We start from the raw sequence: 18,820 nt of genomic DNA on the forward strand, positions 1-18,820 counted from the left end.
CAGACATTTGATCACTTGGACCTTCTGCCTTGTAGACGAAAAGAGGGAAAAGTTATGATGTATCAGAAACATACAGTGAAGTGTGAACATGCAGGACTGTGCTCAGCGATGAACATCTGTTTTTATGTTTTTTTTTTGTGTGTGTTTTTTTTTTTTTTTTTGCAACAGCTCTGCTCACAGCAGGATGAGCGTGATGGCAGCATGTTGAGAAAAGAGAGACATGAAATCCAATTAAAAAGGCAAGAAAATGTGGACTTATTTGTAAATATGCGGTCGGTCAGCTTGTCACTTTTTCTAACATGCACAGAGTTTAACAAATGTAACGCACCACCTGCCATGGAAATAAGCAGAGCACAAGTGCTTTAATGTGGACTCTTTCAGAGTGAGTGTTTTTTTTCAAACCTGAATTCACCTTTTTATAGCCAACATTTGAACCACCCCCCGCTGGGCTTTTTTTTTTTTTCTTAATCAAGCGTAACGTTCAACCACTTTTCAAGAATGTAATTAACTATAATTTGACGTTTTAATCCAGAAATAATAATGAGCCTTCCTAAATGTCAAGAGCTCGCTGAAATTGAAAGGACAAATGGAATAAAACCATAAGAATAAAAAGACGGGATGGCAAAGGGAGGAATAGGACAAGTTAAGAAGTCTAAACTGCCTCCTGGTTGATGAATTAACTGATCAAGAGGTGTGTCTTGATTCATTTCCACCCCGAATAGTGAAGATCATTACAGGCCAGCTGGAAGGCACACCTTGGTCCATCACTTTCTCACCATTTCCTATTTACCTCCCGCTGATTTTCTTTCTTTTTTTTCTCCTTCTACCCTCTGCTTGCTTCTTGAGGTTTAATTATGCCTCGGGCTCATTGAGGCCGCCTCTGGCCCGGCATAAATGCATAAATAGTCCGACAGACGGAGGCGTGCGGGTGGACAGACTTGAAGAGGCTTGCAAAAAGAAGAGCGCTGGGTTTGCCGGTCAGTTAGCCGCCTGTCTGCCCGAGTCGTCCTTCCTATTTTGAGCCGCGTAGAGCATGAACTACCTTTTAACACCTGCGATGTAATAGTTGTAAAGGCAGGATGAATTTCAGATGGCGTCGGTATGGCGAGATACGGGCTTTATTTGTATGATCGCTTGCGTGTTGTATCCTTTGGCAGTTTATTGAATATTGTATGGGAGAAATGCCGGTGAGAGGAAGGAGGATGCAATGAGTAATCAATATTACATGAGTTCACTATCAGAGAATACTTATGCTAAAAACAATAGAGATCTGTTTTTTTTTAAACAACAAAAAAAAGTTGAAAGCATGTCTTTAACTCTTTTACTGCCAAAGACGTTAAATGACGTTCTGCAAAAACCTACGGAGGAGCGCCAAAGACGTTAAAAGACGTCCTCCCATTTTTTATTTTTTTTTGAAACGGGTGCTGGGAAGGCTTGCGGAGCTGTCCTGAAAGTTTTAAGCAGGTCTCGTGAGCCTAATGACTATTTTTGGCCCCTAGAGGGCAGCGATGACTCTCTTTTGACAAGATCGGGTGGGCGTCAGTAGAGGCGGAGCTAGAGCGTCGAGCAGGAGATCAGAATGGAAAACAAAGGAAAAATGGCGGCCGGTCGCGAGGAGCTCACGCCAGAGCCGTTTTTTTCAAAGACCAAAAGCATCGCTAAAAGAGCACATTGTTGACGACGATGATCATCATCGATGATGAAGATGATGGTGACTCCGTGGTTGGAAAGCATTGACGCATAGAAGACGTTAGATGGAGCTAGATGGAGGAGGGAACGGGCAATGGCGAGCGTTTGCAAGCAGCTCTACACTTACAAGACAAAAGGCATCGACCAACGCTAAAAGAGTACATTGATGACAATGATGATGAAGGTGAATCCGAGCTTGACGGCGAAATTGGAACCGCTGACGCGGCGGCTATGACGGTGTCGTAACGCGGAGCGCAACCGAGCACGCACAGGCGGACGTTCGATCGGACGACAGAGAGTGCCCCGAGTCCAATGCATATTCATCGGAGGAAGTGTGTACAGTCTGCTACTTGCTTTTTATTCCCTGGAAAAAAAGGCCGTCAAGAAAGTGTAACGTTTGCACGCAAAACGGACCAATGTGAAAGTGAAAGTAAACTGTTGTGCGAGTCCTGGCGTCTTCTTGCACGCAGGAGAGCGTTACAAAAGGAAAAACTGTATTTGAAACATCCACATAATTGTAAGTAGTACCACAGTTGCACACATTTGTAAATAGTTTGCGAAAGTGTTTTGTCAAATTGTTACACTGTTGAATGGAAATAAACGTATTTTGCAATCAAAAAACACTTTTTCATTGTTGGTGAAAGCGTTTTACAGAAGTAAAGCACTATTTAGGTGTTTGTGGCATCATTCATGGACAAAAAGAAGTGTACAATTCACTAGAGTGCATGAAATAACATCGTTTCACAAAAAGCTCTTTTTCTCCGTTTTTTGTTTCAAAACAGAGAATTTCGGTGAAAGTAACCATTTTCTATTGTTGATTACTGAAGAACGGAATAAGGTAGAAACAAACTTTTTTTTCTGATGAAAGATGAGAGTCCAATCTTTCATTTGGTAGTATGTGTGTTTCCATAGTCCAAACACAACATTTTCTGTGGACCTTGAAAGATCACTCAAAATGCTTAAATCGGCTGGCACTGGCGACAACCCGTTTTTGAAAACGTCTGGCAGTCAAAGAGTTAAAAAGTTCAATGAAAACAAATAGCTCTGTATAGTTTTCTACAGAAAATGCTGAATTTCAAATGACATTTCAAATTTGCTGTCGGGTGAGTGTCATTTTTTTTTTATTAGGGATAAATGAAAGTAGTTATCTAAAGCAGTGGTTCTCAACCCCGGTCCTGGAGTACTCCTATCCAGCCCGTTTCCATGTCTCCCTCAGCCAACACAGCTGAGGATCGTTATGAGGTTTCATGCAGAGCTTGCTGATTAGCTGATCATTTCAAACACCTGTGTTGGCTGTTGGAGACATGGAGAACAGGCTTGGTGGGGATACTTGAGAGCCAGGGTTGAGAACCACTGATTTAAAGGGATAGGAGACTCACTCAGCCATTTTTCAGCTGTAAAAGTTTGTATTTTGTCCAGAATAAAAGTTTGTATTTTGTCCAGAATAAATTTGATAACAATTTTTTTTTTTGTATACAATGAATACCTTTAAAAAAAAATGTTTCCACTTGCTGTACCTACTGAAAATGACATCGAATTCATCCTGGGCAAAATATTAACTTTTTTACTGCTGAAAATGGCTCAATGAGTCAAGTATTCCTTTTAAAGGACCAAAGTCAACCAAAAAATAATAATTCTTGACAATATGTTCTATGGAGCCCCACTCGTCTAAACACGATATTCTGGTTAATATTGCATTAGTGGAATATGAGTTAAGCAAAAAAAAATCCAGCAGTTTTAGTTTCATTTGAGGAATCACTCCTCTTAGTTTCTCCCTCCCAAAGTTTCCTTGACCTGGGGTGCTTCTGAAAAGTGACTTGTGCCCGTCCCACTCGATGGACTGTATTAGCTTGAACACAATAGAGAAGAAGACAAGGGACGAGGACAGAACGAATGGCGGTTGGAGGGGGTGGGATTTTGCTGAGATTGATGTGATTGCACGCACACAAGTGAGATACAGGTGCGGGCAATCGCACGCACAAACATGCGCACACACACACACACACACACACTCACCCAGGGTGGTATATGATCCAGAAAGTGTGGGATAATGGAAAAGCCTGGAGGGGTGTGAGGCTTGTGTCTTCTCCATAGCTACAACTCTCCACTGTCCGCTGCCTTGCAATCCATCAGACGCTCCACCACAAAGCCTACAGCCAGGCCTCCAAAATACTCATTAAAAGCAGGGCTTCCGCTAACAAACGGCACGGGAAAGTTCATCTTAGGAAAGCAAAACAGCCACGGCCATAACCCTAAATTTCATGTCAGCAATGCGAAAAAAGAAGAAAAAAAAATACCATGGTTGAAAGCAATTGGAATGCATTTGATGATTATGCATCACAGAATATTTTCTTCAATTAATGGAGGCACTGTTTTTTTTTGTTGTTGTTTTTTTTTTTTTAAAGGAATGCTAGTACTTGCAATTAATTACATTTTTATTTAATTGAAATATTGAACCTGATAATATTTTTCCAATTCTAATAAAACAAAATTTTGGGACAAATGTTGAAGGACAAAAATTAGTTTGGGAAAGATAGTGAATTAAGATATGAATTAAATAAATAATAAAATGATCACATGTATATGTACAGTATATTGAACTTACTTTAACAATCATCTATTTCAAGACCAATTTTCATTACATTTCATTTCTTGACCTTTAAAAAAAAAAAACTCATAATAATGTCATAAAAAAATGATTAAAAAAAATCTAAAAAATAAATAAAATGTCCTTCCATAATGAAAATTCAATTATTTACATTTAATTATGAATCTTTGCCGTTTTATGAATGTACAAATTGTGCAATGCTGTATACTGGGGATGGAAAGTCGACTCTCATGCGATCTTGAGATGCCGAGCACTTTTCCTCGCTCTGCTGCTCAAAATGTATGATGAGTTCACCGTGATGACATGGAATTAGGCCACTTCAATTAGCGCTGCCATCAGTGGCTCGTTAGACAGGTGCGCCATGAAAAACCCTCCAATTGCCGCACAGATGCCGTGAGGGTTCTTCACGTAGTACCTTTTATTCATGCGTGTTTAAGATTGGAGATTGATTTTTTAATTTATTTAATATAGTAATTCTGTAGTATTTGCGGCACATTTTGTTACAGCGTAATTCAAAGAGATGTCAGGCTAAAGTCTGTAATTCGTCTTTGTTAGTCCCAGGAAGGCAAAATTCTATTTCTTTACTTATTTATTGCATGTATGTGTGCTTATACAGAAAACTCTTATTAAACATAGGGGTTATGTATCGAGCTCTGACGTGAATAGAGGAAAATTCGCAAGTAATGGACGCCCCCGAAAAAAAAGTTTCTAATTGCCTAATGAAAAAATAAAAAAATAAAATGATTTCATTCTTAAATACAGTATATCATAAACTATGATCCCAAAACACATATTATTTCAAACTCTTTTGGGAGTTAAGTTGTAGACGGAAATCTGCAGTATAGCTAGACCATTAATAAAAAATAAAAGAAATAATAATAATAAAAAAATAATAATATATATATATATATAGCTTTAAATTCACCATCTGCTTTAATCATTAATTTGGAGTGCACCGTGTTGTGTTGTTACAGTGACTGGTAAACCGATAAAGTCGATTGCGAGGTGTGTAGGTAAAAAAAAAAGAAAGAAAGGCGGCATGCTATTATTGCTATATATTAAAAAAAAAAAGTATTGTATTTTTTTTTTATAAAAAAAGGAGGTTATCGTTTTACATACCTCACTTGCTGAGTGTTCAAATAAGATCTGGAGCTGTGTTGCCCGGAATTTGAACTCATGGGTAGAGCTCTGTGCTCCCAAACCAGAGGGCGATGAGAAAAAATAAAAATAAAAAATTGATCGCAGGAGCAATAAAAGGTTGGTATTAAATAAATAAATATATTTTTTTAAATGTTGAAAATATATATATAAAAAATATTTTACCCAAAAATAAATAAAAGCAATAAAGCATGTCATTATTTGTCAAATAAGACTTTAAAAGAGAGTTATGATTTTTGTTTTGTTTTAAATAGTTATGATATGGTCACCCTCTGTTAAGCTATTAGTAGCACAAAACTAACACTTGAACTTGAATGTGAAAAATCATAAGAACTTTAGTTAGCTTCTACCGAAATGATTGCGGAAGCAAAAAATTATTTGTCAACGTTGCAAGATACAAAACAAAGAGAATAACACTTTTGTTTTTATGACTGTCCAGCCCATATTATTTCTTATTTGTACAATACAAACATCCTGTTTGGATTGTAAAGCTTTATCACAGAACAGTTACTGTCTCCAAGCAGAAAAAGATTTGTACTTTCTACTCATCTTAATGCATTTTTTACGGCACTTGCTCTTCATTCGGATTCCTGGTCAGACATCCACTGCCTACGTCTGCTTTCTGATTGAAATTCAAAAAGTGAGCAAAGGTGTGTGGGAATGCGGCCGGCATGTGAGTTCGGACACACCTTTTGGGTGTGTGTATGTGAATGGAAGAACAGTTGTTTTTTATGTGTGTATCGATCATTGTTCACATATATGTGTACAGTATTTGTGAATGGACAGACATATTGTATGCATGTTATCATACGGGGAGGGGTCAGTGAGCATCGCGATGTTGGTACACAACTATAAGACGTGCTGGTTGGCGGTAGACTGTTTCTTAACAAGCTCCCACAATGCAATGCAATGTAAGAGGGAACCTGGTTTTGTGCAGGTGGGAAGGCGCAGAGGAGCTCGTTATAACCTAAACTGCTCCGCCCTCAGCAAGAGCCCCGTATCCCATCTCCGCCTTTGAATGATAATCAACTCGGTGGCTTTTTTTTTGACTTTATTGTCGACAAGGAGTTACTTGGTGGAAATTGTCTTCTAGCCTGAACATAGTTTTCCGCCCTACCACTTGTTTGTTCATCCGTCTCTGTTTGCCTCGTGATGCTCATGGTGTAAAAATGTCCTCTCCGGCCGACCAAACACATTTAATTGCCGGTGATGTGATCGTGAGATTTCACTTGCAAACTGTGAACAGGAAAGTGTTGGACCATCATTAGCTGATTTTCTTTTTAGCCCATTTTAGCAACAGTTCATCAGCCCACAGAGGTTGTCTTTTTGCAATGTGGAGGACCTTTTAGTCTTCTTGACTTTTCAGAGGTTGCTTATTAATTCATCTCTCCTTCTAATGTTCTAATCTGCTTCTTCTTATTCATATTGTTCATGAAAGTGTGCGCTGCAATTTGCCTTTCAACCTGTTTATTTGGTATTTCGGAGGAGAGGCAGGTGTAAAGTGTCAGACTTTATAGTATGGCGCTTGTAAATAGGCGCATCGTGTACAGTGTTGCCAATTCCCCAGTAAGGAAAGTAGCTCTTGGCGTTAAAGGACATCATCACCTAATTTGCAGAATCAACCATTTGCATGTAATTGTAATGGATGGTGTAGAAGATAGGAATAACAGCGTGGGAGAGAGAAAAAAAGTGAGTAAAAAAACACCCTTTATACGTTTAGAACTCCAAATGAAATTTCTTCTTTTTATTTTTTTTTATTTTGTCTTTGAAATTAGGCCATCACTTCTCAAAATAACTTCATTAAATGCTTTGTCTACAGAGTAAATTCTGTAGAGTAAATTTGACTCTATTTAGAGTAAATTTGACTCTAGAGTAAATTTGACTCTATTTAGAGTAAATTTGACTATTTAGAGTGGGACCAAATAGACTGTTTATTAGAAGAGAGTAAAATAAAGAATTGAAAATAAATAAATAAAAGCCACTCAAGGGTTGATGAACGAACTCACGACTTTCAGCTTGGGAAACTGCCACACTACCACCTCAGCTATGACCCTTCCACTAGTTGGGTTTCTATCAACAGATTTTTTATTCAATTTTTCAAGAAATACAAAAAGACTGAATAGAAACGCTAGAAATTTAAAAAAAAAAAAAAAAAAGGGCCAAAATTTGCAAAAAAAAAGGTTTCATGCTTAGAGGGGGTGGATTTTGAAGCGTATCAAAAAAAAAGGAAAATGTGAATTTTGGCTATGGAAACAGGTTTTGCGAAAAATTGCTGGCAAGACCGTATACACGTCACATGTTTTGACCGGATATTGCGTCACACGTAAGGTTGTAGTCCCAAAGCAATGTCGGACGACAAAGTAAAGTATGGTTGAGGGGGACGACAAAACTGAAATTCTTTTTAGAATTAATTAAACAAGTGAATATTAGATTTTCCTTGTCTGAGTTTTTACTATTTTAGATGGAAAACAGCAAAGAAACACTACAGTTCATCAAGAATTACAAAAGCATTCTCATACGACGTCATCGCACGGTACAGTTGCTTCCTGGTCTTCTTCTTTTAAATTGTTTAAAATATGGTGTATACCGCCACCTACAGGAGCGGAGTCCCCTCTCAATATTCACAAAAGAAGAACGGATGGAAACGGGCATAAGTCGCATGTCCGTTTTGTACATTTTCAGTAAATTTGCTTAAAAAATTTGAAACAATTGGATGGAAACCTGACTACTGTTTGCTTCTATCAAAGAGGAGACCAAAAACATTGTTTTTGGTCTCTTGGAGTTACGAAGATTCCAGCTGACACGAGATATACTAACACACAGCAGGAGCTGCGTGGCTCAAGGTCGTGAGTTTGTTCCTCAACCCTTGAGTGGCTTTTATTTATTTGTTTACTTTTGATTCTTTATTTTACTTTCTTCCAGGTGTAGATATTACTCTAAAACTGAGTCTATTTGATCCCACCCTAAATAGAATCAAATTTGCTCTAGAAAATTTACTGTGTAACAGAAAAAGTCGCTAAGATTTGTTGCTAGTCTCTTTTGATTAAAAAAAAAAAAAAAAGTCACCAAGGCTTTGGAAAGTCACTAATTTGGCAACACGAATTTGGTACTGTATATGTGAATGGGTAGGCTAGTATTTACTTTTTGTATGTAATTATACAGACAGATGTTTACATCATGCATATATGTGACTGAATGAATAATTATTATTTTTTTTAATTTTAGTTGGGCATGTCAGAAAGAGGAGCACAATGGAATGTACGTGAATGGAATGGCAAGCAGTTGAGCTCTAGGTTGCGTTCCATATTTGCTTAAACAGAAAGACGAGCCACGGGCCTAATACTTCAGCAAAGAGTCCATGGGGGGGGGGTTGTAATTGGTGTTCGGGGGATATAAAAAAATAGTAGAGGGACGGTTGGAGGTGGAAAAGAAACTCTTAAAAAAAACAAAACAATCTTCAGTCCCTTGAGAACCTTATGTCAGGGGTCATCTTTGACTTGATAATCTTGCTTGTCTTGGCCACACTGGGCAAACGCACACAGAACACACACACACGTGCGCGCACACACACACACACACACACACACACACAGGCAGCCAAGAAAGGGAGTCCCAGGGGAGCGTAGCTACCTGTCACAGTGCCTACATATACCTCCAGGCTGCTGGCTGCTGAGGGGTGGCGGCTTGTCACCGTGCCCGGCTACGAAGTCACCTTTCGGGGATACGAATCTTAATAAGGTGGGGATGAAGGAGGGCCGAGCAGATGCTTGTGTGTGCGCGAGAGATGGAAAGTTGCAGAGTGCCGACAGGTCCTGTTTGCTTCCTGCGCGCCTGATTATTTTGGGAAATGTAGAACAATGGCTGCTTGAACTTGCTTTTATCGCCTCTTTATCGATGCAACCACCGTGAACCACAAACAGGCGGCTGACAGCAGTGTCATTTGAGCTAATATTACCTCTGACAAGGCTTAAATAATCGTCATGTAAAATGAGCGGCGGTTTCTGGCATGAGCAATATGTGCGCCCCCCCCCCCCCCAAAAAAAAAAAATTGCAGTGTGAAATGATTTTGTTTTGTGTAAACTATTTTGACCGATAAAGCATTTCAAAGGCTCACATTTGTCTTTTCTGAAAATGTGTACTTTTCGGGCTGTTCTTAAACGATGCCACTGACTTAAGGAACTCAAAATCCAGTAATGTGACTACAAAAGCGAAATCATCCCCTGAAGTCTTTCCAAGAGGAAGAGATCGAAAAAGAGGCATGCATTTGAAGCAGAGCTCCCTTGTTGCTCCGAGACTTTAAAAACAAACCAGAAATATTATCTTCACTTAAAGCCCTCCAGCTACCGAGAGCTACAATCACGTGGCGCAACCAAGACATGACCACAAAGCGTGCTCATAATTTGAGTTTTTTTTGTTTTCTCTGAAATTTTTGGTTGAATTCTAAATTTGACATTTGGAGTGCTCGACTTTGGAGTTTCCACTATATTATATGCTATACTATATTATTTATTTTAGGGGTGTCAAAATTAGTGCATTAATTTTGAGTTAATTTAAAGTTCCTTTAACGCCACTATTTTTTTTAACGCGCGATTAATGACCGCCCCCTACTTGAAAAGCCTGTACTGGGGGAATTCCAGTCGCAACGCAGCAGAAACGTCCACGTCAAAATTTTGCAGAAATACATTTAATACTTATGCATATACTTGTAGAGACTGGAGTCAAGTTTTGTTTTACAATTTTAAAAATGTGCAGAATTTCACAAGTTAAGTCCTGTTAAAAAATAGATAGCTCTTAATATGAAAAGAAAAATGCACTGAGCTGTCCCCAAGGTCTTACAAATGCAATTATGCCATCTAGTGGCAGTAAAATGACTAACAAATTCAATATCACACTCGTTTTTTACAGTGCATCTTTTTAATTTTATCTTAATTTGATGAAATATTATGAAATTACTGTATCAATGACTAAAAAATGCAGCCATATTTCCATTAGTTTAATTTTTCCCCACTTTTATGTTAGCAAGATAATGAAAACCTAGAAAAAATATTTTATTGTACATTTACAACAGATATAAAATTTGTAATTAATCGTGAGTTAACTATTTAAGCCATGCGACAACACAAATAAATATCACACTCCTTTTTTACAGTACAGTACATCTTTTTAATTTTAACTATTTTTGAGTTATTATGACTTTACTGTATCAATGACTAAATTATGCAGCCATATATTAGTTAAAAAAAACAAATCAGGTTAAGAAGAGTATGAAGACTTGGAATTTTTTTTTTTTATTGTACATTTAGAACAGATATAAAATGTTTGATTAATTGTGAGTTAACTATTCAAGTCATGCAATTAATTAAATCCCCAATTTATTTATTTATTTATTTATTTAAGGAAACTCAGCATTGAAATGATCCAAGCCAAATGTAAAAAAGTTTGTTTTTCCAGAAATGCGGACAGGTTGATGACTTGGATTTAGAGACGCATTAGCACATACTGGATGTTATGTGTACAGCCTCGGTGTGGCTGGTGTTTGATGTATTAGTGGCATTTCTTTCTTTTTTTTGCCGGGTGGCATTGATGTTGTACATCATCTGATTTGGACACATCAGTGCCTTGTGAGTTGAGGTCACAGTGAAACGTAAACACCGACACACATTCACAGAGTACACTGAACTGGATCGATCACCATGCAGTCGTCTTCGCCTGTGTTTTTTTTATTTATTTTATTTTTTTTAAATAAGCCCTGATCAATATGTGATGCAGTCTAATTTTTTTAGTAGGTACTGAAAAGGATAGCCAAAAATGTGTGGCCTCGTTAGAGTGCCTTGTTGCGGTGTGACCGGTTGGCATACATTCAGGCCGGCGGATGCTCTAAATATCACCATCAGTGATTTAGGTCAACATTGGATCATTCAGAAATGCTAAGAGAACTTCGGGAGTCAGTTGGCTGCACTGAGAGAAAATGGGGTGAATAATTTAGCATGCCCTGCTTAACAGTTATGTATTTGTAAAACCAAAGTTTAAAATATTGTTTAAATTTTGTTCCACTTTATGATTGTGTCCCACTTGGTTTGGATTCTTTAGAAAATAAATAAATCAAATTTTCTATGTGACAAAGCATTAAAAAGTTTAAGGGGGTAATAGTTTCGCAAGGCGTTGTATTTTCACAGCTCAAACATTTAGCGATGATTTTTAACATCTAAATTATGTAGCCCTAATATAAATACAAGTTCCTGTTTTTGAGGTTGTGTTACCATATTCCCACTAAATATCACTCCAACATGATCCGTGCCAATTCCCACACTCCCCCCCCCCCACCCCCCACCCCGCACCCGTCCACACGGCGACGCCGTCACACACGATTCTGTCCATGTGCACGTTACGCGCCGTCCTGACGCGCGTCATCCCATCCAATTATTCCACTTCTCCCCGTGCTCCCCATTAGCGCTCCTCTGCCATTCCCTTGTCCTGCGACAACACATTTGAATGACAATGCCGCACACCGTCGCTCTCCATTCTGGAGCCACCTGCAGAAGAAGGGAAAACAACACTGGCTGCTTTCATACAGCCGTTGTGAAATGACTATTTCCACACACAAAAGGGCTCCATTACTGCCAGCTGACCTCTCGGCATTATACTCAACAACCCCCCCGATAAGATATGGCGGCGTGTGTGGATATGCTTTGCGGTGTGTTATTCCCAGGAATCCCTTAGGGATAATTCTGCTAACTGTTTGCTACTGTTGCAGGGTTCTTTTTAACCTAAAGTAGTCGATATATAACACAGTAGTATACTGTACTGTGATACATTGCGAGAAAACTTCTTGAATACAGAAGGTTAAAAAAAATGGACAAAATCCTATGGTGCACTACGTTTTAGGTCGTGGCTACCAAGATCATGACGTTAACCTCATTTAACTCTTTGACTGCCAGACGTTTTCAAAAACGGGTTGTCGCCAGTGCCAGCCGATTTAAGCATTTTGAGTGATCTTTCAAGGTCCACAGAAAACGTTGTGTTTGGACTATGGAAACACACATCCGACCAAGAAAGATTGGACTCTCATCTTTCATCAGAAAAAAAAAGTTTGTTTCTACCTTATTCCGTTCTTCAGTAATCAACAATAGAAAATGGTTACTTTCACCGAAATTCTCTGTTTTGAAACAAAAAACGGAGAAAAAGAGCTTTTTGTGAAACGATGTAATTTCATGCACTCTAGTGAATTGTACACTTCTTTTTGTCCATGAATGATGCCACAAACACCTAAATAGTGCTTTACTTCTGTAAAACGCTTTCACCAACAATGAAAAAGTGTTTTTTGATTGCAAAATGCGTTTATTTCCATTCAACAGTGTAACAATTTGACAAAACAATTTCGCAAACTATTTCCAAATGTGTGCAACTGTGGTACTACTTACAATTATGTGGATGTTTCAAATGCAGTTTTTCCTTTTGTAACGCTCTCCTGCGTGCAAGGAGACGCCAGGACTCGCACAACAGTTTACTTTCACTTTCGCATTGGTCCGTTTTGCGTGCAAACGTTACACTTTCTTGACGGCCTTTTTTTCCAGGGAATAAAAAGCAAGTAGCAGACTGTACACACTTCCTCCGATGAATATGCATTGGACTCGGGGCACTCTCCGTCGTCCGATCGAACGTCCGCCTGTGCGTGCTCGGTTGCGCTCCGCGTTACGACACCGTCATAGCCGCCGCGTCAGCGGTTCCAATTTCGCCGTCAAGCTCGGATTCACCTTCATCATCATCGTCATCAATGTACTCTTTTAGCGTTGGTCGATGCCTTTTGTCTTGTAAGTGTAGAGCTGCTTGCAAACGCTCGCCATTGCCCGTTCCCTCCTCCATCTAGCTCCATCTAACGTCTTCTACTGCCGCGTCAATGCTTTCCAACCACGGAGTCACCATCATCTTCATCATCGATAATGATCATCGTCATCTACAATGTGCTCTTTTAGCGATGCTTTTCGTCTTTGAAAAAAACGGCTCTGGCGTTAGCTCCTCGCGACCGGCCGCCATTTTTCCTTTGTTTTCCATTCTGATCTCCTGCTCAACGCTCTAGCTCCGCCTCTACTGACGCCCACCCGATCTTGTCAAAAGAGAGTCATCGCTGCCCTCTAGGGGCCAAAAATAGTCATTAGGCTCACGAGACCTGCTTAAAACTTTCAGGAGAGCTCCGCAAGCCTTCCTGGCACCCGTTTCAAAAAAAAAAATAAAAAAATGGGAGGACGTCTTTTAACGTCTTTGGCGCTCCTCCGTAGGTTTTTGCAGAACGTCATTTAACGTCTTTGGCAGTAAAAGAGTTAATCATAATTCTGCTTCCTGTTTCCTTTGGCCAACAAAATATGACTCAGTTACTCTTCAGTGCAATGAGTATGCCAACTCTATGGCTCCAGTAAAGTAGTGCTCACACATGTGCAGTGGAAGCTAGCAGGCGAGGCTAACGTTAGCCAAAAAGCTAGCGCTGATCGCCGCTAGCCTTAATAAAGTTATATCAGTGGTGAGGAACAAGGGCAGAGATACAAAGTGAAGAGGTGAAAAAGAAGGCGAAAAGCTGGAGAAATGCCAAGGACTGGAAGAAGAACTAAGAAAATATTGTTCTGTTAGCATAAAGTCCTGAGCTAACGCTAGTAAGCTCTTAGCTTCCCCACCCCTCAAAAAAAATTCCTTTCTTCATTGTTACACTTAATACATTTTTACACCACATATATACTTATATATTTAGTCCATTTTAAAATCTGTAAAATCTTTTTTTTACTTTTACTAAAGTAAAGGAGTTAAAAACAGTACTTCTATGTATATAAGTACATAGTATGAGTACTTTTGCCATCGCTGCTCCGCAGACGTCGGGGTGGTGGGGCGAATAATGGCAGCCGGATGATATTTGTGAGGGGAAATTCGGAGCTTCTTGTTCATTCATTTGCGTCTAGCTGAGTCGCCGGCGCTGCCGCTAAGTGGAACAGGAACGTGGAGCAGCTGAGCGAAATTCGCCTGCCACTTCTAATGTGGATCATGAAATTGCACTCGCACCGGCGAAAGCAGCTACACTCTGTGTGTGTGTGTGTGTGTGTGTGTGTGTGTGTGGCGAATGTTAGAACAGAGCCCACTGCTGTGGGCTCGCAAATCACAGACAGGGCAGCCGTGTTTTTACATTCTTGGAATCCCGCTGCGTTTGATAGACTTTCAAGTTCAAGAGGAGATGTAGAAATGGACGCTTTTACAGCAGTCAGACGTGGACCAAGGAGGAACTATTTCCATCTGAGACTTTGGAAAGAGGAGTTTCAGAACACAAAGCAGGATAACATAAGTCATGAAATGTCAAGTCAATGTCCATGACAAACCAAAGCTGCAGAAAGAAATGGAGCTGATAAGTTGAGTATTGGATTTCTTCCCTTGGCAAGTGGAACAGGTTATTTTTTTGTTTTTATGAAAAAAAAAATAGCTGTACATTGAAAGTGACGTTACTATTCCTGCCAATAGAGGGCAACAGAGTTGACTTATTCGTTTTCCTGCTTGTGTGAGCCACAATGTTATGCCCACACACAATGACCATTTAGAACTTCTTTCATAATAATGTCCATCTGTTTAGTGTAGTTTGTTCAAATTTAGTAGCAAATGGGAAAAAAATCCAGGACCGGTTCCTTTTGCTGGAGCCCTAATGTGAATAAACACTGTTTGTAAGAAGTGAGCAATAATTTGCATGTGAAAAAAAAAAATACATGTAATCGTCCTAGAGAAATTAGTGTGCTCAAGTTAGTCGAGCTCAAACTACACAACTTTTTTTTCATGACGGTTGCTTCCCTGATGAATTTGCTCTTTGTCTTGAATTGGGTGAGTGGCCGCGTGCTGTCTCTAATACAACACAGTTCGCCGGGTTGGCGGGGACCAAAAGAAAAGAGGCAGCAGGGTCAGTTTGTGGACATGAAGGGCCGCGGGACACAAATGTGGGTTGATTCATTGTGAATTTGATCTCATGCTAGCTGCTTTGAGTGCCTTGTCACATCAGGACCTTTTTTGGGGGGGGGGGCACATGTTTTTATTTTTCATTTTGTTTTATTATGCAAGTTCTTCGTTCTGTGCGTGTGTTTTGTAACAGTCTGTAGTACTGCACCGCGCCACATGGTGGCACTTCTTCGTTTTGCCTTTTACTTTTTGCCATGGAACTAAACGGTCGTGTGTACAAGACCGCTACTTTCCTGTGACATGTGTAAAACACCTTCTTCTTTTTTTTGGTCTCTTTAATAAAGCTAGTACAATTGGAACTTCGCACGTCTCTGCTGCTTTGGCTATACAGCCATGCCTGTCCATGGTTGTCCATGGTTGTCCCCAAACCACCACGTTTTAGAGTGTGTGGAGAAGAAACCTATTGATTTTCAGAGGTTTAATATCCCCTTCTCGTCAAAATGTTTGACATGTGTGACATCACGTCCGGTTCCGCCCCTTCCGTTCTGGTCTAAGTCCCGCCCATTTACTTCTGGCCCGCCCCTTTACACAAATGTGTGCACGTTTCCTATGACATCATACATCCGGTCCCCCCCCCCCCTATGCCCAAATATGGACTAGGTTGCTTTGATACACCACATTTCCTATTATCTTCTAGTCACAGTGCATTGATTCTCAAAGTGTAGTAAACATGCTCCCTCTAGTGGCAAGCAAAAGAATCCTTGCTTAAGTACAGTTCAGTTGTGTTGTTTTCGTGCAACATATTTGCATTAGATGTTTTTCCATTTTTATTTTGGTACTTGGAATCTTATCTAACTTGTGTGCACAGCATTTAATCGAATCATTATTTAAGAATAACTTTTATTTCCCAATATTTGAGCATATCGGTAAATGTATAAAATGGCTTCCAATAAATGTATTAGTTTTAGTGGAACTTGAAGTACTTTTTTTTAAAGTGGTAGTTTAAGAGCTCTAGTGCAAAAGTACTTTCACACGATGAGAGCCTGAATAGCTAAGCTTAGCTCCCCTTTTTGCTCTTTTTTTTTTTTTTTTTTTTTAAAGCGGGAAATCCTACTTGTCCATATAAGGCAGCGGTCCTTTTGCTCGTGACGCGCGCAGGTAGAGAGTGAGGAAGAGGAGGAGGAGGAAGAGGTGGGAGGAGAGAAAGGAGGGAGCGTAAGAGCCAAGAGGTGATGTACAGTATCTCTTCTCCTCTTTACAACAGCCACTCACAACGCCGAAACCCCCCCCCCCCCCCCCAGGAAGCGCGCGCGCACTCCTTCCGAACCGTCAGCAAATAGCGGACTTCCGCATGCCTCAAAACTTGGCGCACAAAAAGGTCCAGCGATGAGCGCAGGCGGACGGCGCGGATGTTGCGCATGAGGCGGAGAGGAGCGGCGAGACACCCGAGTTGTCGTCCAGTATCGCGCGCCGTGGAGCGCCACCAACTTTGAGACAACTTGTTACCCCGGGCTGGCTGGCTGTCGCGGTTGGGATTGCCGCCACCGCCACCGCCACCGCCACCGCGCGTCTTTTTCCGGCCATCCTCCTCCTCCTCCTCTTCCTCTTTTTTCGCTCCATATATGCGCAAACAAGGAGGCGCTGAGTTGCGTTTGTGAACGGAAGGTGACATGCAGGTGCTCGGATGGACCGCGCTCGTCCTCTGCCAGTGGATCCTGCGTAAGGTGAGCTTTCAAAGAGTCAAATTGCGCATGCGGATCGCGCGTAAAAGCGCAAAGCACCTGAAGCGTTATTATACTTAAACCGTGGTTTGTCCTGTACCATAATCGCGTATAATTGGGTTTGATATTAATCTATAATCTAACCAACACTTGGAAACTTTAATTTTTATGTTTAGCATACTTTTCAGATGCCGGGTGTTTAAAATAGCCCCAAAACAATTTTAATTGTTTTCCTTCCAGTCAATGTTTACGTTTGCACTAAAATCACATCAGTTGCGTACTGCTTATCTTAAGTACAGCTTTGCGCAAAAAAAAAAAAAAAAAAAGAGTGATCAGCACTCCAAGATCAAGCAATTAAAAGATTAGGATGGACTTTGGGGGCACTTACGTCTCAATCATATTGATGTTTACACACACAAAAAAAAACACACCACTTTCTTAGCAACTCAATGTCGATTTGTTAGTAAATGGAAAAAATGTGAAATTTTTTAGACTTATTGCATAAAAATATAGCCCCCCCCCACCCCCGTTTTTGCACCATTGCGACTTTTTAACTATTTTATTGCTTTTAATGCTTTAATTTCATGTATCTGCAGTATATGGCAGTCTATATTGAGTCTTTGTAACAATGATAGTTGTTTGGGAATTTTCGACGGTGCTGTGTGGGCATCCCTATAGTGCAGTGGTGTAAAGCAGTGCACAGTGCACACCCCCTTATCTATTTATCTATTTGTGCTGGCAGCAACTTCCTTTCATTTTTGGTCTCCTTCTGAAGTTGAACGTGCCGCTGGCTTCTTTTATTATCTCCGCATCGCCGCTGCTCAAGTGGAGTTTAGTTAGGCTCTGCTGCTGATTATATATTCGCGTGTGTGCCCTCATATTATCAATGGGCTTCTTTTTTTTTTTTTTTTTTTTTTGCTATAGTTAGAATATAGACAGTGCTCAAAATGTATCATATGTTCTGAAAAGAGATCTATCCCCCTTCGTTACATCCTTCTCCCGCTCTTCCATGACGGATAATTTGATTTCTTACTCTCAAGAATTCAAAGCACTTACAAGTATTGACGACGATGTTGGAATGGATTACGATTGGCTTTGTTTAAAGTGAAGAGAGCAACACTGAAGATCTTAAGTGTGATCTTTGTGCCTCAAGTTGAGTTGTACGTAGCCGAGGTTTCTGGGATTATTTATTTATTTATTTTTGGGCTGTTGCAGATCCGTTATTAGCAATCTCTACGATAAGTGCATCTTTGAGGAAATGGTCAAAATGACTCTAAATGGACACTTCACACCAAAATGGCTGTTTGGTTTATAACATGACTTGTTTTTTTTTAATCATGTTTACCAAATTGCATGTTGTTAAGTGAAACTGTTGGTAATTCTTCACCATTTAGTCTAATTTCTTCATCTCGTATAAGTACTGTTGTTCAAATTTAGTAGTAATTGTTCAAAATCTCTGGGACACGTTTGACTTTAAAAGACACCTGCAAATGGGCACAAAATGATCGACTTTTTTTTTTTGTCTTTTCGGGCATATGGAGGCTTTTTTGTGGGTCTACCAAATCTTATGTTGATGAATCAAACTGGCTTCAGAGGCTGGATTTTCAAAACATTCAAGTGGGTCAAAAATAATTTCCTCATTCATTTATCTAATATATGTAGCTGAAAATTGGTAGCACTCTGACAAAGCTCCTAAGACAAATTTGTCTTTGGCGGATGCTTCAAA

At 39.8% G+C, this 18,820-nt stretch overlaps 1 protein-coding gene across 3 annotated transcripts in view; it reads left to right on the forward strand.

The window, feature by feature from the left end:
- Positions 1–18,820, forward strand: part of nxph4 (neurexophilin 4) — an 89,356-nt gene that overhangs the window by 25,476 nt on the left and 45,060 nt on the right. Inside the window, exon 1 of one of the 3 annotated variants that reach the window (XM_077572414.1) lies at positions 16,549–17,097. The exons of the other annotated variants lie outside the window; for them this stretch is intronic. Within the exon in view, the coding sequence (XP_077428540.1) occupies positions 17,044–17,097 (54 nt within the window). The 5' untranslated portion in view covers positions 16,549–17,043. Of the gene's footprint in view, positions 1–16,548; positions 17,098–18,820 lie in introns of those variants that run through there. 3 annotated transcript variants of the gene reach the window in all.

Source organism: Vanacampus margaritifer, chromosome 8 (genome assembly GCF_051991255.1).
Source record: "Vanacampus margaritifer isolate UIUO_Vmar chromosome 8, RoL_Vmar_1.0, whole genome shotgun sequence".
Lineage (NCBI taxonomy): Eukaryota > Metazoa > Chordata > Actinopteri > Syngnathiformes > Syngnathidae > Vanacampus > Vanacampus margaritifer.